The sequence below is a fragment of the Scyliorhinus canicula genome, chromosome 6, assembly GCF_902713615.1.
Source record: "Scyliorhinus canicula chromosome 6, sScyCan1.1, whole genome shotgun sequence".
Lineage (NCBI taxonomy): Eukaryota > Metazoa > Chordata > Chondrichthyes > Carcharhiniformes > Scyliorhinidae > Scyliorhinus > Scyliorhinus canicula.
This window is the reverse complement of record NC_052151.1, coordinates 10,503,294-10,527,392: the sequence shown is the minus strand read 5'-3', so window position 1 is coordinate 10,527,392 and position 24,099 is coordinate 10,503,294. Positions and strand designations below refer to the sequence as shown.

The following is a 24,099-nucleotide window of genomic DNA, read 5'->3' as shown; positions in this document are numbered from 1 at the left end:
CGACAGTAGTTAAGGTGTTGATGCGAGAAATTGTTCCGCGATTTGGAATCCCAGCCCGGCTGAGCTCTGACAATGGTCCCCACTTCATAGGTCAAATCAATAAGGAATTCTGTGCTCTGCTAGGAATAAAGCAACAGTTTCATTGTGCCTACAGACCACAAGCCGCTGGAGTGGTGGAAAGGGCTAATCAGACTCTAAAGACTAAACTCGCTAAACTACAAGCAGACACTGGGGCCACTTGGCTCAAACTCCTGCCTTTAGCACTCTTCCAACTACGTGCCACTCCCGCAGGAAAAACTCGCTTAAGCCCAGCGGAAATACAATATGGAAGACCCTTTCGAACGCCCTGGGACAGCAGTGTTCCACGGAATGTTCAATTTCATTACATGACTACCGAGATGGCTAATTATATATTAGCACTAACTAGAATTTTGAAAGGATTACATTCCCGGGTCCGTGCCACCCAGGAAGAGATCCCGTCCATTACCCATGACATCTCTATCAACCCTGGGGATTATGTCCTAATCCGAAATTGGACACGTAAAGGTTTGGAACCTCGATGGGATGGTCCCCTACAGGTTCTACTCACTACCCGCACTGCAGTAAAAGTGGAGGGGCGAAACGCATGGGTACATATGCACCATTGTAAGTTAATTAAGTATCCATGATGTTTTAAACTTTTCCTTTAAGTCTTAGGGACACGGACACCAGGATGAAATTCCTCCTCGTCGCCACAATACTCGCTACTCTACTCTCCTTCACTGCATCCAGAGGGGGGAGATATCTACCTGGGGGCCGACGCCTACCTCTGTGCCGAGAAGAGACCTCACGATGTGGAACAACGCCAGATCTCCGATGGATCACCACCCCTGGCCGCACCTGCACGACCATCGACGACCAGCAGCCTCGATTCCTGACTATGCAAATGTCTCTGATCTACGATCGCCACACTTGCCGGTGGAACTACCGGTGCACCAAGAAAATCAGGCTGCAAGGTCCTGACCGAAGGACTATTCTCACCCACCCGCCTGCCAGGAGGAAGCGGGCAACGCACCATATAACTGCAAATTCATTTTTGTTTATGTCTTATGTTTATGCTAAGAAAGTGAATGTCTCCTCTTGTTGGGTATGTATACATGTCCCCACCCATGCCCATGGAGGCGTTCCCTTGGTGCCTGTTCCTTTTTCATTAGAGCAGACGGCTGAATGGGTTATATACCAGAACAGGACAGTATCTAATTACTTTGCCTTACCAACCAGGTTCTCCAAGTCCTCCTCTGTTAACCACAGGAAAGCAGCCCAGGACTGGCAAAGCGCCGGTTACCAGTTACGTGCTTTTACTGGTTGGCGACAGCCACCCTACTCATCAGATCACACACCCCCGTTCTTTCATATTCAGAACCCCCAGACCGGATCAGTCTGCTTACTCCGGGAAGTAAAAACCCCCGGAACCCACGTGTTAGGATCTAGTTCATGTAACTACACTCTTGGTTTTTCCAATTGGAAAGGCTTCGCCCTCATTAATAACATTGCTAACCATACAGGGGGTCCTGACTGGACTCAAATATGGACCTCCTCGATGGTAACTAGCCTCACACCCTATAATGGCACCTACTTTATTTGTGGCCATAAGGCCTACCCCTGGCTCCCCACTAATTGGGCAGGGTCTTGCTACCTGGGTTTCGTTGTTCCGGGCATTACGCACTATCCGCAACTCGGACATCATCCCCTCCATCGGGCCCAGAGGTCAATACCACCATGGGAGGTGGTGACTTCCCTCTTCTGGCCCCAGATAGGCGCCATCTGGTCCCTCAAGAAGTACGAGCTCCTCCGCGACATATTGGAACAGGTTGCAAACGACACCGCGGAGGGACTTAGTGAACTCAGTGCAGAGTTAGTAGCCATACGAACGGTAGCCCTACAGAATCGCATGGCCTTGGATTACTTACTGGCCAAGGAAGGGGGCACCTGTGCTGTCATAGGGACCGAATGCTGCACTTACATTCCTGACAGTTCAGAGAATATCACGTGTCTGGTGACCCATATCAGAGATGGAGTGCAGCGCCTGCGACCCACCAGTAATGATGACTGGTGGAACTGGATGTGGATCCAGTTCTTGGGCCACTTACCTGTTCCACGGGCTTATTATCTTCGTTGCCCTCTGTTTGTTGCTCTGTATCATAGCTACCGGTGTGAAATGCCTGTGCAACCGCTTAGGTGCTGTTGCATTACCACAAATGCTTCAGAAATCCGCCCCAGACGAAAAGGAAAAATTAGTTCAACTTGCCTCCGACCTACATGAGGAGATGGCGTCCCGCCAGAACCCAGTAGAGAAGGAATTCCTCCGCCTCGCTCACATTTCCACCTAACTTATCTTGAGTGTTATATGATCATGGAATGATCAAATGGGGGAACGTGGAAGTGGATTTCATTTATTGTCTTGCTGTCTGTACTTAATATTAAGGGTCTTAAATATATCTGTGATCCTCAAGTAAAAAGATGTTAAAGGGTTAAGGGAATGGAATGAGAACAGAACTCTATCTGTTAGTGTAGAGACAGCAAAGATGAGTGTGTAAAACCTTGTCAACTGAGACAATGGACATTGGAATGTGAAAGAGCTGACTCAGGAGCACGAGAGAGAAGGAGATAAGGAGATTGGACCAGATGGCCGAATAGGGATAGGGGAACCCTCAGCAGCAGGAGTAGCAGCAAACTGTGTTAAAGATTACTAAGAATAACTGCCATACCTCGAGGAAAAACAACTCCATATAAGTACATGTTCTGTATCCTTGCCAAATCATTGGTGTATCTAGGAATTTAAGGGGACCACCTCTACGCTGTGATTGTATAAAGAGACAGTCCATACTTTGGGACTTTGGCACTTCTCGAAGGTGGTTCCCCGACTACTTAGAGATTTGTCCCGGCCGTGAATAAACGAATATTCGTTACTGACGTGTTCGAGTGTTTTACTTCTGGACTGACGGACGGCTATGTGAAAGCGCAATTCACAATATGACTAAAGCGGTAGGATCGTGCAAAGTCGGACCACTCTTGGCTGTAGAAACATGGCTCATTGTCACTCATTACTGTGAGTGGTATCCCGTGCCTGGCAAACATCTCTTTGCAGGCTTTGATGACTGATTTGAACGTGAGGTCCAACAGTTTCACCACTTCCGGGTAGCTGGAGAAGTAGTCGACCAGGAGCACGTAATCACGCCCATTTGCGTAAAAGAGGTCTATCCCGACCTTGGACCACGGAGAGGTCACGATCTCGTGCTGTTGCAGAGTTTCCTTGGCCTGAGCTGGTTGAAACTTCTGGCATGTTGTGCAGTTGAGGACCATGTTGGCAATGTCCTGGCGGATGCCAGCCCAGTAAACTGCATGCCGAGCTCTGCGTCGACATTTCTTGACCCCCCAGGTGACCCTCATGGATCTGTCTGAGCACCATGGTCTGCATGCTTGGGGAATGACGATTCTATCTCGTTTAAGAAAGATCCCCTCAACAACCGTCAGCTCGTCCTTAACGTTGAAGAACTGGGGGCACTGCCCCTTTTGCCAGCCATGGGCGAGGTGCTGCATCACGCGCTGCAGGAGGGGATCTTTGGCAGTTTCTTCGCGTATTTGGACAACTCGTTCATTAGTGGCTGGGAGGTGGCTGGCACACAACTGCACCTGTGCTTCAATGTGGCGAATGAAGTTGCACTGTTCGCACGGCGTGGTGACAGATCGGGATAGGGCATCCGCGACGACCAGCTCCTTACCCGGTATGTAGACGAGTTCGAAGTCATATCGGCGGAGACGAAGAAGAATTTGCTGCAGCCGAGGTGTCATGTCATTTAAATCCTTCTGGATTATGTGGACTAAAGGCTTGTGGTCTGGTTCGACCGTGAACTTTGGCAGGCCGTATACATAGTCATGAAACTTGACTATTCCTGTCAGGAGACCCAAGCACTCCTTTTCAATCTGGGCATACCATTGTTCGGTCGGAGTCATGGCCCTGGAGGCATTTGCCACTGGAGCCCAGGATGAGGAGTCGTCTCGCTGGAGGAGCACCGCCCCAATTCCGTCCTGGCATGCGTCTGTGGTTATCTTGGTATCCTTGGTTGGGTCAAAAAATGCCAGTACTGGGGCTGTGGTGAGCTTCGCCTTCAGCTCAAGCCACTCCGCTTGATGTGCGGGAAGCCACTGGAACACTGTCGATTTTTTACGAAATGACGTAGGGCCGTGGTTGGGATGCCATGTTGGGAATGAATTTCCCGAGAAAATGAACCATCCCGAGGAAACGGAGGACCACCTTTTTGTCCTCTGGGGTCTTCATGGCATTGATTGCCAGACCCTTGTCAGTGTCAGGTTGCACACCCTGCTGTGAAATGTGGTCACCCAGAAACTTGATAGCGGACCTACCAAATGAGCATTTGGCCCTGTTGAGCTGAAGGCCATTTTCATGAATCCTTTGGAAAACCTGTTTGAGGCGAGCGATGTGATCCTCGGGCGTCGTGGACCAGATGATCACGTCGTCCACATAGACTTGCACCCCATCGATGCCCTCCATCATTTGCTCCATTATGCGATGAAATACTTCGGAAGCTGATATGATACTAAAAGGCATGCGGTTATAGCAATACCTGCCCAACGGAGTGTTAAACGTGCACAGCTTCCGACTGGATTCGTCCAGCTGTATCTGCCAGAATCCACGGGAGGCGTCCAACTTTGTAAAGAACTTGGCATGAGCCATCTCACAGGTTAACTCTTCACGCTTTGGGATCGGGTAGTGCTCTCGCATGGTGATGCGATTCAGGTCTTTGGGATCAATGCAAATGCGGAGTTCACCAGAGGGCTCTTGACGCAGACCATGGAGCTGACCCAGTCTGTTGGTTCCGTGACCTTTGAGATGATACCCTGGTCTTGGAGCTCTCGTAGCTGCGTTTTCAGACGATCCTTGAGAGGAGCCGGCACCCGGCGTGGTGCATGGATGACTGGGATGGCATTCAGTTTGAGCAATATCTTGTAACGATATGGGAGCGTTCCCATCCCATCAAACACGTTGTGGTATTGCGTGAGAATGTCTATCTCAGGCTGGAGATTCACATTGGGCGAGGCAGTCGCCGGTGTCGAGGACATGGCATGGACGCGGTGGACCAGATTTAAGAGTTTGCATGAGCGAGCACCGAGCAGGGATGCCTTGTCAGGCCGGACCATCTTGAATCGTAACGTCGCCTTGATTGTCTTGTGAGATACACCTAGTTGACACAATCCACTGGCAGCTATGGCACTGCCATTGAAGTCAAGGAGTTGGCAGGCTGGTGGAAAAATGTTAGGTTGGTCTCGGATGCTGTCGAGGTCCGACTGTGATATGAGGTTTGCAGATGCGCTAGTGTCCAATTTAAATCGGATGTGAGACTGGTTGACCGTGATGACAGCACACCACTCATCGTCAGGATCCACACTGAGGATTGAAAGGCGGTTTTCAGGAGCAGTGGAAGTCAGCTCGCGCATGGTGATTATGCCCACCCGATATGGAGACTCGAGGCATTCAGCATCGGGGTCCGTTGAGCTGTCGGGATCAGAATCCTGCATGCCTTCTACGCAGCGGACATGTCTGCGCTGCAGCTGGGATCGCTGGCGGTTGGTCAGTGGAGCGGACCTGCAGAAGGCCGCGTAATGCCCAGGCTTTCCACACTGTAGACATCGCCTTCCTTTCGCTGGACATTGCCGCTATAAATAGGCAGAGCCACAATTTGGGCACATCATGACGCTGACGTCAGTGCGTTCCGTGCGCCATCGCGCATGCGCAGTGCGGTCGGCTGCGTTCGCACATGCGCATCGGCGTCATTGGCCTCGTCGTCCACTCGGTTGTGGCACGCATGCGTAGGGACCCGGGAAAAGCGCGCAAAACGGCCACTCTACTCGATGCTCAGGCCTTGCATTTTTGCAATGGCCTGCACCCTTTCTGCCTCGCGGGAGACTAGTTTTGCATTTTCTGCTGCCCTAATGCAGGAGTAACGATTCCTGGCATGATCATGGACAACACACGTTTCGATGGCGATGGAGAGGGTCACGTGATAGTGAGATGAGGAATAGGGAGAGAGAGCAATTAAACACGTGCAGGCGGGAGGGTTTCAGATTTATGGATAACTGGGGCTCTTTCTGGGGAAGGTGGGACCTCTATAGACAGGATGGTCTACATCTGAACCTGAGGGGCACCGATATCCTGGGGGGGAGATTTGTTAGTGCTCTTTGGGGGGGTTTAAACTAATTCAGCAGGGGCATGGGAACCTGGATTGTAGTTTTGGCGTACGGGAGATTGAGAGTATAGAGGTCAGGAGCACAGATTTGACTTTGCAGGAGGGTGCCAGTGTTCAGGTAGGTGGTTTGAAGTGTGTCTACTTCAATGCCAGGAGTATACGAAATAAGGTAGGGGAACTGGCAGCATGGGTTGGTACCTGGGACTTCGATGTTGTGGCCATTTCAGAGACATGGATAGAGCAGGGACAGGAATGGTTGTTGCAGGTTCCGGGGTTTAGGTGTTTTAGTAAGCTCAGAGAAGGGGGCAAAAGAGGGGGAGGTGTGGCGCTGCTAGTCAAGGACAGTATTACGGTGGCGGAAAGGATGCCAGATGGGGACTCTTCTTCCGAGGTAGTATGGGCTGAGGTTAGAAACAGGAAAGGAGAGGTCACCCTGTTGGGAGTTTTCTATAGGCCACCTAATAGTTCTAGGGATGTAGAGGAAAGGATGGCGAAGATGATCCTGGAAAAGAGCGAAAGTAACAGGGTAGTTGTTATGGGAGACTTTAACTTTCCAAATATTGACTGGAAAAGATATAGTTCGAGTACATTAGATGGGTCGTTCTTTGTACAATGTGTGCAGGAGGGTTTCCTGACACAATATGTTGACAGGCCAACAAGAGGCGAGGCCACATTGGATTTGGTTTTGGGTAATGAACCAGGCCAGGTGTTAGATCTGGAGGTAGCTGAGCACTTTGGAAACAGTGACCACAATTCGATGACCTTTACGTTAGTGATGGAAAGGGATAAGTATACCCCGCAGGGCAAGAGTTATAGCTGGGGGAAGGGCAATTATGATGCCATTAGACATGACTTAGGATGTGTAGGTTGGAGAAGTAGGCTGCAAGGGTTGGGCACACTGGATATGTGGAGCTTGTTCAAGGAACAGCTATTGCATGTTCTTGATAAGTACGTACCAGTCAGGCAGGGAGGAAGGGGTCGAGCGAGGGAACCGTGGTTTACCAAAGAAGTGGAATCTCTTGTTAAGAGGAAGAAGGAGGCCTATGTGAAGATGAGGCATGAAGTTTCAGTTGGGGCGCTTGATAGTTACAAGGAAGCGAGGAAGGATCTAAAGAGAGAGCTGAGACGAGCAAGGAGGGGACATGAGAAGTCTTTGGCAGGTAGGATCAAGGAAAACCCAAAAGCTTTCTATAGGTATGTCAGGAATAAAAGAATGACTAGGGTAAGAGTAGGGCCAGTCAAGGACAGTGGTGGGAAGTTGTGTGTGGAGGCTGAGGAGATAAGCGAGGTACTAAATTAATACTTTTCGTCAGTATTCACTCAGGAAAAAGATAATGTTGTGGAGGAGAATGCTGAGACCCAGGCTATTAGAATAGATGGCATTGAGGTGCGTAGGGAAGAAGTGTTGGCAATTCTGGACAAGGTGAAAATAGATAAGTCCCCGGGGCCTGATGGGATTTATCCTAGGATTCTCTGGGAAGCCAGGGAAGAGATTGCTGAGCCTTTGGCTTTGATTTTTATGTCATCATTGGCTACAGGAATAGTGCCAGAGGACTGGAGGATAGCAAATGTGGTCCCTTTGTTCAAGAAGGGGAGTAGAGATAACCCCGGTAACTATAGGCCGGTGAGCCTCATGTCTGTTGTGGGTAAAGTCTTGGAGAGGATTATAAGAGATACGATTTATGAAATGAAAATGAAAAATGAAATGAAAATTGCTTATTGTCACGAGTAGGCTTCAATTAAGTTACTGTGAAAAGCCCCTAGTCGCCACATTCCGGCGCCTGTCCGGGGAGGCTGGTACGGGAATCGAACCGTGCTGCTGGCCTGCTTTGAAAGCCAGCGATTTAGCCTGGTGAGCTAAACCAGCCCCTTTATAATCATCTAGATAGGAATAATATGATTAGGGATAGTCAGCATGGTTTTGTGAAGGGTAGGTCATGCCTCCCAAACCTTATCGAGTTCTTTGAGAAGGTGACTGAACAGGTAGATGAGGGTAGAGCAGTTGATGTGGTGTATATGGATTTCAGTAAAGCGTTTGATAAGGTTCCCCACGGTCGGCTATTGCAGAAAATACGGAGGCTGGGGATTGAGGGCGATTTAGAGATGTGGATCAGAAATTGGCTAGTTGAAAGAAGACAGAGGGTGGTGGTTGATGGCAAATGTTCAGAATGGAGTTCAGTTACGAGTGGCGTACCACAAGGATCTGTTCTGGGGCCGTTGCTGTTTGTCATTTTTATAAATGACCTAGAGGAGGGCACAGAAGGTTGGGTGAGAAAAATTTGCAGACGACACTAAAGTCGGTGGAGTTGTAGACAGTGTGGAAGGATGTTGCAGGTTACAGAGGGACATAGATAAGCTGCAGAGCTGGGCTGAGAGGTGACAAATGGAGTTTAATGTAGAGAAGTGTGAGGTGATTCACTTTGGAAAGAATAACAGGAATGCGGAATATTTGGCTAATGGTAAAATTCTTAGCAGTGTGGATGAGCAGAGGGATCTCGGTGTCCATGTACATAGATCCCTGAAAGTTGCCACCCAGATTGATAGGGTTGTGAAGAAGGCCTATGGTGTGTTGGCCTTTATTGGTAGAGGGATTGAGTTCCGGAGCCATGAGGTCATGTTGCAGCTGTACAAAACTCTGGTACGGCCGCATTTGGAGTATTGCGTACAGTTCTGGTCGCCTCATTATAGGAAGGACGTGGAAGCTTTGGAACGGGTGCAGAGGAGGTTACCCATTAACCTTAAAAAATTTTTTTTTTTTTAAATTAAAAAATTTTTTTAAAAAAATTATTATTTTTTTTTTAATGACTTGGTGGGCCGCAGAAATACCTTTGGCGGGCCGCATGCGGCCCGCGGGCCATAGTTTGCCCACCCCTGGTCTAGAAGGACAAGAACAGCAGATACCTGGGAACCCCACCACCTGGAGGTTCCCCTCCAAGTCACTCACCACCCCGACTTGTAAATATATTGCCATTACTTCACTGTCGCTGGGTCAAAATCCTGGAACTCCATCCCTCACAGCACAGTGGGTGTAACTACACCTCAAGGACTGCAGCGGTTCAAGAAGGCAGCTCACCATCAACTTTTGATGGGCAACTAGGCATGGGCAATAAATGCTGGCCTAACTAGCACTGCCCACATCCCATAAAATGAATTTTAAAAAGCTTATCAGATACTCAACAAATAACTTTCTCCTTTTCCTGTCGCAGGAGAAGACCATTTCCCGGGGCGAAGAAAGTTAGAAAGCAAAAAGCAAAAGAGCTCCCTTAATTATCAAACTCTCTGAACTCTATTCTAAGTGCCTGGCTTTATCTGCTGCTGAGACAAAGCCGAGCTGAGTCAGGGACACAGGGACCAGTCTGAGCTTCCCAAAATTAATGGAGCCGAATAGCTCTTCCAGTGTAGGCCTTGTAAAACTCCACTTAAGGCTATGAATTTAAACTCCAGATTTCAGTTGGTTGTAAACTACAAATAAAATTTGATTAAAAAAAAAAATTAAGTTCAGACTCCTTACTCACTACCCACCAGCATCCAGTCCGAGGTCAAACTGAGTTTGGCAAAACCAACTGCTCAACTGCCAAAGTCAGCGGTCAGCGCTATTGGAATCACCCAACTTAATGGCTACAATGTATCACCATCCTTTCCTTGTGGGTAAGCCAAAGACTGATTAGTTTACCTTTATTAATTTTTATTTTTGGAGCACATTGACTTTTTAAACATAAATGCACTTGACGGTATCCACAAAGGAAGGAATCATTTTTAAATTAGTCTTGTTGCAACCAGCCGAGCAGGTTGAATAAAGATTATCCCTCATAACCCAGGAGCATAACAGTTTGGGTGCACATTCACCGCAAACCAGTGTAACAAGTGATATATTTCTAAGTCATGATAGTTTGTGACTTGCAGCTCTTGTTCTTCTTGATAGTAGAGGTCATGGGGGCGATTCTCCAAAATGGAGACGAAGTGTTCGCGCTGTCGTGAACGGCGTCGCGTTTCACGATGGCGCGAAAGGGGCATAGGGATGGCCAATTCTGTCTCCTCCAGCCTCCCTTCCCAGTGCCAAATGGCCGCTATGCCAACCCTTGCATGCGCAGTTGGGCCGCGCCAACCTGTGCATGTGCTGGGACTTCTTCAGGGTGCCGACCCCGACGCAACATGGCGTGAGGGTTCAGGGGCCAGCAGCACAACAAAGTAGGCCGGGGGGGGGGAAGAGGCCGCCGATCCGTGGGCCCCGTTCGCGGGCCAAACCCTATCGGAGGGCCCCCCGGTGAAGGAGCACTTTTCCCCGCCCCACAGGCCGCCCCCGATCCTTTGCGCAGAGTTCCCGCTGGCAGCAACCAGGGGGTGAACGGCGCTGGTGGGACTTTGCTTTTTCAGCGCGGCCGCTCGGCCCATCCAGGCCGGAGAATCGGTGGTCCCGCCAATTCCAGCGGCCCGCGGCTGGCGCCGCATCAAACGCGATGGCGCAAATGGCGGCGATTCTCTGCACCTCGGGCGTTGTGGCGCAGTTGCGGCGCGGTTGCGGCGATTCTCCTGCCCGACGCTGGGCTCGGAGAATTGCGCCTTATAGATTTTGAAGATTTTCATAGAATCATAGAATCCCTACAGTGCAGAAGGAGGTCATTTGGCCTATCAAGTCTGCACCAACCCTCTGAAGGAGCACACCACTCAGGCCCACTCCCCCACCCTTTCCCTGTAACCCCATAACCCTACTTAACCTTTCGACACTACGGGCAATTTAATAATAATAATCTGTATTATTGTCACAACGCACTTTATTAGTGGTCTGACCCACAGACCACAATCAGTAAGAATGAACAGCAACACCTCCTCCACAATAGTCCTCAATACCGGGGCCCCGCAAGGCTGCGTACTTAGCCCCCTACTCCCTGTCCACACACGACTGCATAGCAAAATTTGATTCCAACTCCATCTACAAGTTTGCTGACGATACGACCATAGTGGGCCGGATCTCGAATAACAATGAGTCAGAATACAGGAGGGAGATAGAGAACCTGGTGGAGTGATGCAGCGACGACAATCTCTCCCTCAATGCCAGCGAAACTAAAGAGCTGGTCATTGACTTCAGGAAGCAAAGTACTGTACACACCCCTGTCAGCATCAACGGGGCCGAGGTGGAGATGGTTAGCAGTTTCAAATTCCTAGGGGTGCACATCTCCAAAAATCTGTCCTGGTCCACCCACGTCGACGCTGCCACCAAGAAAGCACAGCAGCGCCTATACTACCTCTGGAAACTAAGGAAATTCGGCATATCCACATTAACTCTTACCAACTTTTACAGATGCACTATCGAAAGCATCCTATCTGGCTGCATCACAGCCTGGTTTGGCAACTGCTCGGCCCAGGACAGCAAGAAACTTCAGAGAATCGTGAACACAACCCAGTCTATCACACGAACATGAATCCCATCCATTCACTCCATCTACACCTCCCGCTGCCTGGGGAATGTGGGCAGCATAATCAAAGACCCCTCCCACCGGACTTACTCACTCTTCCAACTTCTTCCATCTGGCAGGAGATGCAGAAGTCTGAGAACATGCACGAACAGACTCAAAGCAGCTTCTTCCCCACTGTTACCAGACTCCTAAATGACCCTCTTATGGACTGACCTCATTAACACTACACCCTGTATGCTTCATCCGATGCTGGTGCTTATGTAGTTACATTGTATAACTTGTGTTGCCCTATTATATATTTTCTTTTATTCCCTTTTCTTTCCATGTACTAAATGATCTGTTGAGCTGCTCGCAGAAAAATACTTTTCACTGTACCTCGGTACAATCCAATCCAATCCAGTAGGCTGCAGTGAAGTTACTGTGAAAATCCCCTAGTTGCCACATTCCGCGCCTGTTCGGGTACACCTGCACATCTTTGGAGTTGTGGGAGGAAATCTGAGCACACGGTAGAAACACACAGACCCGGGGAGGACGTATAAATTCCACACAGACAGTCACCCGAGGCCAGAATTGAACCCGGATCCCTGGCATTGGGAGGCAACTGTGCTAACTATTGAGCCACCGTGCCACCGGCAAAGAAATATGTTGAAGGAAATATGAAGGAAACAAGTGTGAATCTTACAGATGCTACTCAGACCAGGAATGATGAAATTACATGGTGCAAGGTAAAATTAGATAATAATGGCACAAGTAAAGAAATAACAGAGGGAAAACAAATTGTTAAAGCTGAAACATTACCAATATTTGCTGGCCAAGAAAAGTACATTTCCAGCTCAGCAGTTCAAAGTCACTAAAGCGTGAAGGGGAGTGCTTGGAATGTACTTAACTCTCTATTAAGTGTGTAATGAACTCCAATTGGCTTTATTGGTTGGCCAATTGGAGTATGAGCTCCCTCAATGATAGCTCATTGAGGAGGCCCATATAATCACCTGTGTAGGCTTTGTGAGCCAGTCTTAAGTTGACTGGACTGCTAGCAGCACTGTTTGTAGCTGCTCCTGTAATATCATTATTGTAAATAAATATTGGTGTGGTGACGGAACTCCTGCCTCCCGTGGATTACTACAAAGTGGTTGATGCTTTGACATTTAGACTTACTCATCCATGAAGAAGATGAATTGAAGCAAGGCTCACAGCTGGTTTGTGAAAGCTGTCAATCACAGCCCACTACCAGAAATGGATGAATAGTTCTCAGTCAATGGGTCTGAGGGGTTTCAACATGGTCCAGTTGGTTTTCATCCAGGAATGGACACTGGTGTTTCCAGGTATGTATTGCTATTGTAATCCTTTTACTGTCCTGTCTTGAGCCCCTGTCTGGACTGTTCTCTAGCTTCAAGACAGGGGTCCCTTTTCTGGGATGGGGTTTATTGCGGGAGTGGGTCCCTCTAGTTAGGCGGTCACTGTGGGGGGGCTTTCCGTCAGTTAGAAATTCCATGGGGGGGGGGCATCTCCCGATTAAGTGGGTCTCAGGGGAGGACCCTCTAGTTAAGGGGTCTTTGTGGGGGGGCGTCAAGTTAGAGGATCCCTGTGGGGAATTCCTTTAGTTAGAGGGTCCGTGTGCAGGGTCCCTCTAGTTAGGGTATATATAGAACATAGAACAGTACAGCACAGAACAGGCCCTTCGGCCCTCGATGTTGTGCCGAGCAATGATCACCCCACTTAAACCCACGTGACCCGTATACCCGTAACCCAACCATCCCCCCATTAACCTTACACTACGGGCAATTTAGCATGGCCAATCCACCTAACCCGCACATCTTTGGACTGTGGGAGGAAACCGGAGCACCCGGAGGAAACCCACGCACACACGGGGAGGACGTGCAGACTCCACACAGACAGTGACCCTCTGTGAGGGTTTCCTTTAGTTAGGGCATCTCTGGGTGGGGGTTCTTTTAGTTAGGGTGGGGTGGGCAATCTCCCTATTTAGAGGGTCCCTGAGGGTTCTCCCTATTGTGTGGGTTCCAGGATGTGGGATTGTGTGGGGGTACTACCTATTTAGGAGGGTCCTGGGGTGGGGAGGGGGGGAAATGCGAGTCAGGTCGTCCCTGTACTTGGAGGAAGGGGGCACCCAGATAATTTGGGATTGGGTGCTCCTTTGCAGAAACACAAATCACATGCAATTCAGCTGTGGCGGGAGAACACAGAGCGGGATTCTCTGTCCCACTGCACCTGTTTTCTGGTGCGGTGCACCCCAGCTGGCAGCGAGATCCTCTGTCCTGGAAGCCGGCCAATAGGGTTTCCCATTGTGGGCAAACTTACGCCATCGGGAAACCCGGGGGTGTGAAATGCGCTGCCAGCGAAGCGGAGTTTCCCACTGACGGAGGATCCAGCTCATAGTCTCCCAAATGCAAATCTCTCCCAATGAGTTGTTGTGTTTTCATCTGCGATTACCTTTGAAGATTCTCCCTAATCCTCTGAAATCCATTTGATCGGAACAGTTGAACACAACGACATATTTTGCAAGAGCTTTACCCATGTCCTTCACAGTCTCTGTTTTACCTGTCCCAGCAGGTCCAGCGGGAGCAGCTCCCATATTCATCCACAAAGCTTGGGCTAAAGTGATGTAACACCTGCAATTGGAATAAAAAATATTATTTACCATGAAGTTAAAAACTGTGAAAATTACAAGAACATTATGGCATCCACACAAGTGTTTGATGTGTATGAAATGTAATAGGCTACAAAACTGTTGAATAAATTTCATGAGTTAATTTTTGTGAATCTTTGCTGCACTCTCTTTACATGCTTCACATCTTTATAGCATAAATGCCAAATATATGCCAATTGCCAATTTATGACTGTTGTAAAGAAATATTTTGAACAGAGCTGCCTTAAATTTGGAGCAATCCCAAAGAAACCTGGAGTCAATGCGACTCAGAGGAAACCTTCTGCTGGTTGGAGTCATACCTGGCACAACGGGAGATGATTGTGGTGGTTGAAAGTCAATCATCTCAATTCCAAGGAGTTCCTCAGGGGAATGTCTGAGGCCAATCTTCAGTAGTTTCATCAATGATCTTCCTTCCATCATAAGGTCATGATGAAGCACCATTCACGACTCCTCAGATACTGAAGCAATCCATGTCCAAATACGGACATGTGGCAAATAGCATCTACGCCATACAAATGCCAGGCAATGACTATCTCCAACAAGAATCTAACTATTGTATCTTGGAATTCAATGATATTGTCATCACTCAAACCCCATTATCATAGAATCCAGACAGTGCAGAATGGAAAGAGACTCCTGAATGAATCTCTTATGGACTCATCTGATCTCTTCACACAACTTCTCTACTGAATAGAATCAGCAGAGAAACCTATTTCTAGATTTAACAACCCCACTACGCTTCACGAGATGTCATGAGGTCTCGCAAGGCATCATGACCTGGAGCTTGCCCACAATGCATATTAAAAAGTGTAGTCAGGCTCACTTGAATATGTTCGCGCCGGAGTATGCAAGGCACGGGATCTAACATTTGTGCCTGAGAGACCCCGAGTGAACGCTGTTTGCACTGTTTTCCACCAACATGGACCAGGTGCACTGGCACTTTGGGTGGGGGGGGGTCTCCAGGGTGAGTTGGGGACACTGGGTGCTCAGGCTCTGGGCAGGGTGGTACCCTGGCACCTGTTATGCCACCCTGGCACTAGCAGGGTGCCCAGGTGAAACTGCCAGGCTGGCATGGGAACTGTCAGGGTGCCTAGGTTACACTTCCAGGCTGACAGGAGCTCCTTAATGGTGGAGGAAGCACTGGAGGCCAACCCAGGACCTACTACCAAGCCCGCTGCCCTTGAGATGGACTGGTGCCAGGAGGGGGATTCGGAAGAATGGAAGACTCCGACGTGTGATTTTCTCTGTTGGGTCTGTCAGGATGCTTTGAGAACGTACTGTTAACAAAGAACATCAAGCTGAGTTATTAAACAAAGCTGATTTATTTACAGTACTAAATTAAAGATTTGAATCAGTCAACAAGGAATGTTATTAAATAAAACAATATGATATCTCTCACAACAGAATTTTATGCTATGCACCTAATCTCTCTAACGCCTTACAACCTTCTCCCAGGAGTCACATGATATTTATATCACTGCTCCTTATCTCCATATGGTGGTGAAAAGTATTATTATCTTATTATTAACCCTTTGTATTCCTTACAATACGCAGATTATTACATCCTCCTTTCTTTGAAGATGTTTGTACTTCATCACAAAATATGTACACGGTAGGCAGTGTAAGTTCTGTACATTCAAATGCATATTGTCACGTTAACAATGAGTTATTAACATTTTACAGTTCATAGATTGTGTCTGTCTGTTTTTTGTCTGGTTCGAGTCGACTTTCTCAATCTTGATGTGTCCAAATCAGATGTTTTGACTTTTCCGCAGTAACCACATCTTGATTTTGTGTTGTTGAAGTTGTAGCTTTGAATAGTTCTGTGTTGAACTCAATATTCGGAAATATCAGTTGAATTGACTTCACTTTCACGAGTGCTGTGTTGTGACAGGACACACCCAGGAATGGTGATAGTGGTCTCTGGGACATTTTCCTATAAGGTATGATTCTGGGAGTATGACTATGTTAGGTTGTTGTTTGACTAGTCTGTGAGACAGCTACCCCACCTTTGGTACAAGCCCCCAGATGTTAGTTAAGGAGGACTGTGTTAACAGGGTTGGTTTTGCAGTTGTCGTTCGGTGCCTGGGTTGAAGCCGCGTGGTCGGTCTGGTTTCATTCCTTTTTTGTGTTTTTGCATGGTTGAATACAACTGATTAGCTTGCTCGGCCATTTAAGTGTCTACCACATTGGATTTTGTTTATTGTCACGTGTACCGAGGTACAGTGAAAAGTATTTTTATGCGAGCAGCTCAACAGGTCATTAAGAACATGAAAAGAAAAGAAAAAAAAACCATAATCGGGCTGCACAAGGTACACAATGTAGCTATGTTTCCCATGGCAGGTTGATGGAAAAAGTGAAGTCGTATGGGGTTCAGGGTGTACTAGCTAGAAGGATAAAGAACTGGCTGGGCAACAGAAGACAGAGAGTAGTGGTGGAAGGGAGTGTCTCAAAATGGAGAAGGGTGACTAGTGGTGTTCCACAGGGTTCCGTGCTCGGACCACTGCTGTTTGTGATCTATATAAATGACCTGGAGGAAGGTATAGGTGGTCTGATTAGCAAGTTTGCAGATGATACTAAGATTGGTGGAGTTGCAGATAGCGAGAAGGACTGTCAGAGAATACAACAAAATATAGATAGATAGATTGGAGAGTTGGGCAGAGAAATGGCAGATGGAGTTCAATCCAGGCAAATGCGAGGTGATGCATTTTGGAAGATCAAATTCAAGAGCGGACTATATGGTCAATGGAAGGGTCTTGGGGAAAATTGATGTACAGAGAGATCTGGGAGTTCAGGTCCATTGTACCCTGAAGGTGGCAACGCAGGTTGATAGAGTGATCAAGAAGGCATACAGCATGCTTGCCTTCATCGGATGGGGTATTGAGTACAAGAGTTGGCAGGTCATGTTACAGTTGTATAGTACTTTGGTTCGGCCACATTTGGAATACTGCGTGCAGTTCTGGTCGCCACATTACCAGAAGGATGTGGATGCTTTGGAGAGGGTGCAGAGGAGGTTCACCAGGATGTTGCCTGGTATGGAGGGTGCTAGCTATGAAGAAAGGTTGAGTAGATTAGGATTGTTTTCGTTGGAAAGACGGAGGATGGGGGGGGACCTGATTGAGGTCTACAAAATTATGAGATGTATGGACAGGGTGGATAGCAACAAGCTTTTCCCAAGAGTGGGGGTGTCAGTTACAAGGGGTCTCGATTTCAAGGTGAGAGGGGGAAAGTTTAAGGGAGATGTGCGTGGAAAGTTTTTTACGCAGTGGGTGGTGGGTGCCTGGAACGCTTTACCAGCGGAGGAGGTAGAGGCGGGCACGATAGCATCATTTAAGAGGCATCTAGACAGGTATATGAATGGGCGGGAACAGAGGGAAGTAGACCTTGGAAAATAGGAGACAGGTTTAGATAAAGGATCTGGATCGGCGCAGGCTGGGAGGGCCAAAGGGCCTGTTCCTGTGCTGTAATTTTCTTTGTTATTTGTACACAACCACCGGCATCAAGTGATGCATACAGGGATGTAGTGTTAATGAGGTCAGTCCATAAGAGAGTCGTGTGTATATAGGGAGTATAGTAGTGGGCTAAGTACGCAGCCTTGCAGGGCCCCGGTATTGAGGACTACTATGGAGGAGGTGTAGTTTATTCTTACTGATTGTGGTCTGTGAGTCAGAAAGTCGATGATCCAGTTGTAGATTGAGGAGCCAACCTCTCGGTTTTGGAGCTCTGATATGAGCTTGGTTGTGATTATGGTGTTGAAGGCGAAGCTGTATTCAATAAATAAGAGTCTGATGTAACAGTCCTTGTTGTCGAGATGCTCCAGGATGAGTGTAGGGCCAGGGAGATGGCGTCTTCTGTGGACCATTGTTGTGGGTCTGGAATTACACATAGGCCAGACCAGGTAAGCATGGCAGGTTTCCTTCCCTAAAGGACATTAGTGAACCAGATGGGTTTTTCCAACACTCAGCAATGGTTTCATCATTATCTTTAGACTTTTAATTCCAAATATCTTATTGCGATTTTAAATTCCACCACATGCCATGGTGGGTTTTGAACCCGGGTTCCCCAGATCATTATCCTGGGTCTCTGGATTACTAGTACAGTGACAATACCAGTAGGCTACTGCCTCCCCTTAGGGAAGGACATTACCGTTCAACTAAAAATAAAAGATGCAAGCCAAGCAAACTTTTAAAAAATAAATTTTGAGTACCTAAGTAATTTTTTCCAATTAAGGGACAATTTAGCATGGCCAATCCACCTACCCTGCACATTTTTGTGTTGTGGGGGTGAAATCCATGCAAAAACGGGGAGAATGTGCAAACTCCACATGGACAGTGACCCAGAGCTGGGATCGAACCTGGGACCTCGACGCCGTGGGACTGCAGTGCTAACCGCTGCGCCACCGTGCTGCCCTGCCAAGCAAACATTTTGAAGGTATGGTCAGTCCCATATGCCATCAGGACAAAGGTAGGGGCTGCCTTGGAGCAGCTTGTGAAAACTGGAGTTTTGGAACTTGTCAGTTTTAGCGAATGGGGCAAGCCTATAGTTCCAGTCATCAGGAAAGCTGGATCCATAAGGACTTGCAGCGACTTTATGGTCACCATAAATTAAGTATTATGTGCTAAACCGTACCCATTACTTCACATTGAGGACCTGTTTGCAGGATTTGCAGGAGGCGAACATTTCAGCAAAATTGACTTAAACCAAGCTTACTTATAGAACATAGAACAGTACAGCACAGAACAGGCCCTTCGGCCCTCAATGTTGTGCCGAGCCATGATCACCCTACTCAAACCCACGTATCCACCCTATACCCGTAGCCCAACAACTCCCCCCTTAACCTTACTTTTTTATTAGGACACTACGGGCAATTTAGCATGGCCAATCCACCTAACCCGCACATCTTTGGACTGTGGGAGGAAACCGGAGCACCCGGAGGAAACCCACGCACACAGGGGGAGGACGTGCAGACTCCACACAGACAGTGACCCAGCCGGGAATCGAACCTGGGACCCTGGAGCTGTGAAGCATTTATGCTAACCACCATGCTACCCTGCTGCCCCAGCTACCCTGCTGCCCCTTAGATTAATGTGGACAAGAACTTCTGACAATTGTGACACACAAGGCCGGTACTGAAGATCTCCAATTGATATCACATCTGTTCCTGCATTATTTCAAAGGGTAATGGATCAAACCCTGAGCAGACCGAGCACAGTCCAGTGTTATCTGGATGTCATCCTTGCCACTGGAAGAGATTAAGAGGAGCACCTTCAAAACTTGGATGCCAATCTCCAGAGATTTGGAGACTATGGTCTGAGAAACACACAAATGTGTGTTTTTCTAATCCTCCGTTGAGTATCTGGGATGTGTGATTGACGTCACTAAGTTTAAGGCCACCACAGAAGTGCTTGATTCGCAGAATATGAGCCAGTTACACTTCTTCCAGGGTTTGTTGAATCATGATGGAAGATTGGACCCAAATTTGGCATTAATTCTGAAACCATTACATACCCTTTTGTGCCAGAACAAAACGTGAGTGTGGTAGGATCACTACAATAACACTTTCATGCAGGCTAAAGAAGCATTACTGAAGACTGAAGCTCTTGTGTACTTGGATCCGACTTTACCCTGACAGTTAGCTGGATTTGGATTTTATTTTTTTGTCACGTGTGCCGAGATACAGTGAAAAGTATTTTTCTGCGAGCAGCTCAACTGATCATTAAGTACATGAAAAAAAAAAGAAAATACATAATGGGGCAACACAAGGTACACAATATAACTACATAAACACTGGCATCGGTGAAGCATACAGGGTGTAGTGTTCATGAGGTCAGTCCATAAAAGGGTTGTTTAGGAGTCTGGTTACAGCGGGGAAGAAGATGTTTTTGAGTCTGTTCGTGCGTGCTCTCAAACGTCTGTATCTCCTGCCCAATGGAAGAAGTTGGAAGAGTGAGTGAGCCGGGTGGGGGTGGTCTTTGATTATGCTGCCCGCTTTCCCCCGGCAGCGGGAGGTAGAGATGGAGTCAATAAATGGGAGGCAGGTTTGTGTGATGGACTGGGCTGTGTTACAAATCTTTGAAGTTTCTTGTGGTCTTGGGCCGAGCAATTGCCACACCAGGCTGTGATGCAGCCAGATAGGATGCTTTCTATGGCGCATCTGTAAAAGTTGGTAAGAGTTAATGTGGACATGCCGAATTTCCTTAGTTTCCGAAGGCTGGCCGAAAAAGGGAGATGGCTAATCGGCGGGGGGGGGGGGGGGGGGGGGTGTGTTAGCCCCCATCCAGGCTGATCACGTGGAATGTGCGGGGCATAAATGGGCCGGTCAAGAGGGCCTGCGTGTTCTGGCACCTAAAAGGGTTAAAGGCAGATGTAGCCATGCTACAGGAGATGCACCTAAAACGTACGGACCAAACAAGATTGAGAAAAGGGTCGGTGGGCCAGATGTTCCATTCGGGGCTGTCGGGGAGGGGATGAAGCAATTCATGGACCAACTGAGGTTTCCAAAGGTGGAAGAGGATCTGGTGGAGGGACTGGGGGCCCCGATAGAGCTGGAGGAGATGGTAAAGGGGCTTGGGAACATGCAGTCGGGCAAGGCCCCAGGGCCAGATGGCTACCCTATAGAACTCTGCAAGAAATTTTCGGAACTGCTGTGCTAAGGACCTTTAATGAGGCCAAAGAGAGAGGGACACTCTACCAACAATGTCACAGGCTTCGATTTCACTCATCCTCAAACGAGAGAAAAACCCGCTGCAGTGTGGATCTTATAGACCAATATCGTGAATGTAGACGGGGTACAAGCTGAACAAGAAGAAAAGCGAGATGTTTGTGATCCAAGCTAAGGGGCAGGAAAAGAGCCTGGGAGAGCTTCCGCTGAAGATGGTCGAGAAAAGCTTTCGGCACCTAAGGATACAGGTGGCTCGAAAGTGGGATGCCCTCCGCAAGCTTAATTTATCTCGGCTGGTAGAGCAGATGGAGGGGGACTTCAAAAGGTGGGACATGCTCCGCTATTTTTAGCGGGGAGGGTGCAGACCGTAAAGATGACGGTTCTCCCCAGATTCCTGTTCGTCTTCCAGTGCCTTCCCATTCTCATCCCTAAATCCTTCTTTAAGCGGGTGAAAACATCTGCCAGCTGGTCTGCGCAGGCTATGAGTGCACGACCAGGGATCCCGTCGGGACCTATCTCCTTCCGAGGGTTCAGTTTCAGGAAGGCTGATCTGACTTTGGAAGCTGTGATAGTGGGTATGGGTGTATGATGGGCTGCTTGGGCACTCGACAGTGGATCGTTGGTTTCCTGCTCGAACCAAGCATAGTATGCATTGAATTCATCGGGGAGGGGTGCACTGCTGCTGAAGATACTGCTTGGCTTCGCTTTATAGTCTGTTATGTTGTTTAGGCTTTGCCACAACCGCCGAGAGTCTGTAATGCTAGTCTGCGACTCTAGCTTGGTCTGATATTCTCTCTTGGCATCTCGGATGGCTTTGTGGCGGTCATACCTGGATTTCTTGTATAGGTCAGGGTCGCTTGATTTGAACGCCTCAGACGTGAACTTCAGTAGGTAGTCAATCTCGCGATTGAGCCATGGCTTCCGGTTGGGGAACGTACTGCTTTCTTTGATACGCAGTCGTCCACACATTTGCTGATGAAGTCTGTGACGGTGGTGGCATACTCATTTAAGTTGGTCGCTGAGTTCTTAAATATGGACGAGTCCGCTATCTCTATGCAGTCATGTAAGAGCTCTTCTGTTTCCTCGGACCAGCAATGCACAACCTTCTTAGCTGGATTCTCCCACTTGAGTTTCTGCTTGTATGCCGGGAGAAGGAGCGCCGCCTTATAGTCTGATTTTCCGAAGTGTGGTCGGGGGATGGAACGGTGGCCCCCCTTGATTTTTAAGTAGCAGTGGTCAAGAGTGTTGTGGCCCCTGTTGGGACATGAAATGTGCTGGTGGAATTTTGGCAGTATACTCTTGAAGTTGGCCTTGTTGAATTCCCCGGTCACGATGAACAAGGCCTCCAGGTGTTCTGTTTCGTAGTTGTTTATTACTGTGTAGAGTTCGTCCAGTGCCTTCTTCAATTCTGCCTGGGATGGAATGTAGACCGCTGTGATAATGGCTGAAGTGAACTCACGTGGAAGATAGTATGGGCGGTACTTCACGGTGAAGTATTCCAGGTCAGGGGAGCAGTAGGTCGTCAGGGTCGCCACATCCAAGCACCAGGAGGAGTTGATGAGGAGGCAAACCCCTCCACCCTTTGCTTTGCTTGATGACGCAGTGCTGTCCGCCCGATGAATTGAGAAGCCTTCAGGTTGTATGGCACAGTCCGGTGAGGCGGGGGTGAGCCATGTATCTGTGAAAAGGCAGCACAGTAGCATAGTGGTTACCACAGTTGCTTCACAGCTCCAGGGTGCCAGATTCGATTCCCAGCTGGGTCATTGTGTGTGTGGAGTCTGCACGTTCTCCCTGTGTGTGCATGGGTTTCCTCCGGGTGCTCGGGTTTCCTCCCACAGTCCAAACATGTGCGGGTTAGGTGGATTGGCCATGATAAATTGCCCTTAGTGTCCTAAAAATGTTAGGTGGGGGTTACTGGGTTCCGAGGATAGGGTAGATACGTGGGCTTCAGTAGGGTGCTCTTTGTAAGGGTCGTTGCAGACTCGATGGGCTCAATGACCTCCTTCTGCACTGTAAATTCTATGATCCTATGAAACAGAGCACACAGCAGTCTCTTACTTCCCTCTGAGAGGTAAGTCTAGAATTAAGTTCATCCAGCTTGTTTCTGACCACTTGTATATTTACCAGGCTTGTACTGGGGAGAGGAGTCTTGAAACCACGTTGCTTCACTCTCACCTGCAGACCACCCCTTTTCCCTTGCTTCCTCGGTCAGCGACTGCGGTGGATGGTCCCGGGATCCGATGGGAGAAGTCAGCCCTTGTGGAAGGGAGGTGATTTTGGCCGGCGAGGTCCGGCGTGCTGGCGGGGACCAGGGCACTGGTTATGTTTCCGGGGTCACGTCTGGCAGGGTCGCGGGTGCGGGGTTGAGGTAGTGGGGTTTCTGGGTGGGCATGTTTGCAATCTGGTTGGGTCCCTGTGTTCTGCGAGCACGTGAATACCTTGCGGCCTGGTCGGGTCCTCGCACAGGGTCTCCGCCGTTTCAGGGTCGCAGGCAGGGGCTTCCTGTGATGCATCTCCTTATGGTGTAGGAGCGGTGGTTTCCGACATCACGCCATCGGGTGAAGGAAGACCCATTGCTTTTACTTCTCGAACCTTTAGGGCAGCAGGGTAGCATGGTGGTTAGCATAAATGCTTCACAGCTCCAGGGTCCCAGGTTCGATTCCCAGCTGGGTTACTGTCTGTGTGGAGTCTGCACGTCCTCCCCGTGTGTGCGTGGGTTTCCTCCGGGTGCTCCGGTTTCCTCCCACAGTCCAAAGATGTGCGGGTTAGGTGGATTGGCCATGCTAAATTGCCCGTAGTGTCCTAATAAAAGTAAGGTTAAGGGGGGGGTTGTTGGGTTACGGGTATAGGGTGGATACGTGGGTTTGAGTAGGGTGATCATGGCTCGGCACAACATTGAGGGCTGAAGGGCCTGTTCGGTGCTGTACTGTTCTATGTTCTATGTTTAGCAAAGTTGAGAACAAATATCCCTGGATTGAACAGGAAGCATTGGGGATCATCTTCAGCAGCCAGAAATTCCAACAATTTCTGTTTGGGAGAGAGTTTACATTGCTGACGGATCATCGTCCACTCACTCTCATTTTTGGATCACATACGGGAATCCCATCACCCATT

General features: G+C 48.6%; 1 protein-coding gene across 6 annotated transcripts in view; it reads right to left on the bottom strand.

Moving 5' to 3' along the window:
• Window positions 1–24,099, bottom strand: part of LOC119966976 (dynein heavy chain 8, axonemal-like) — a 1,648,910-nt gene that overhangs the window by 577,117 nt on the left and 1,047,694 nt on the right. For all 6 annotated transcript variants that reach the window (XM_038798944.1, XM_038798946.1, XM_038798947.1 and 3 more), the window contains one exon: window positions 14,108–14,286. In XM_038798944.1, the coding sequence (XP_038654872.1) occupies window positions 14,108–14,286 (179 nt within the window). The remainder of the gene's footprint in view (window positions 1–14,107; window positions 14,287–24,099) is intronic.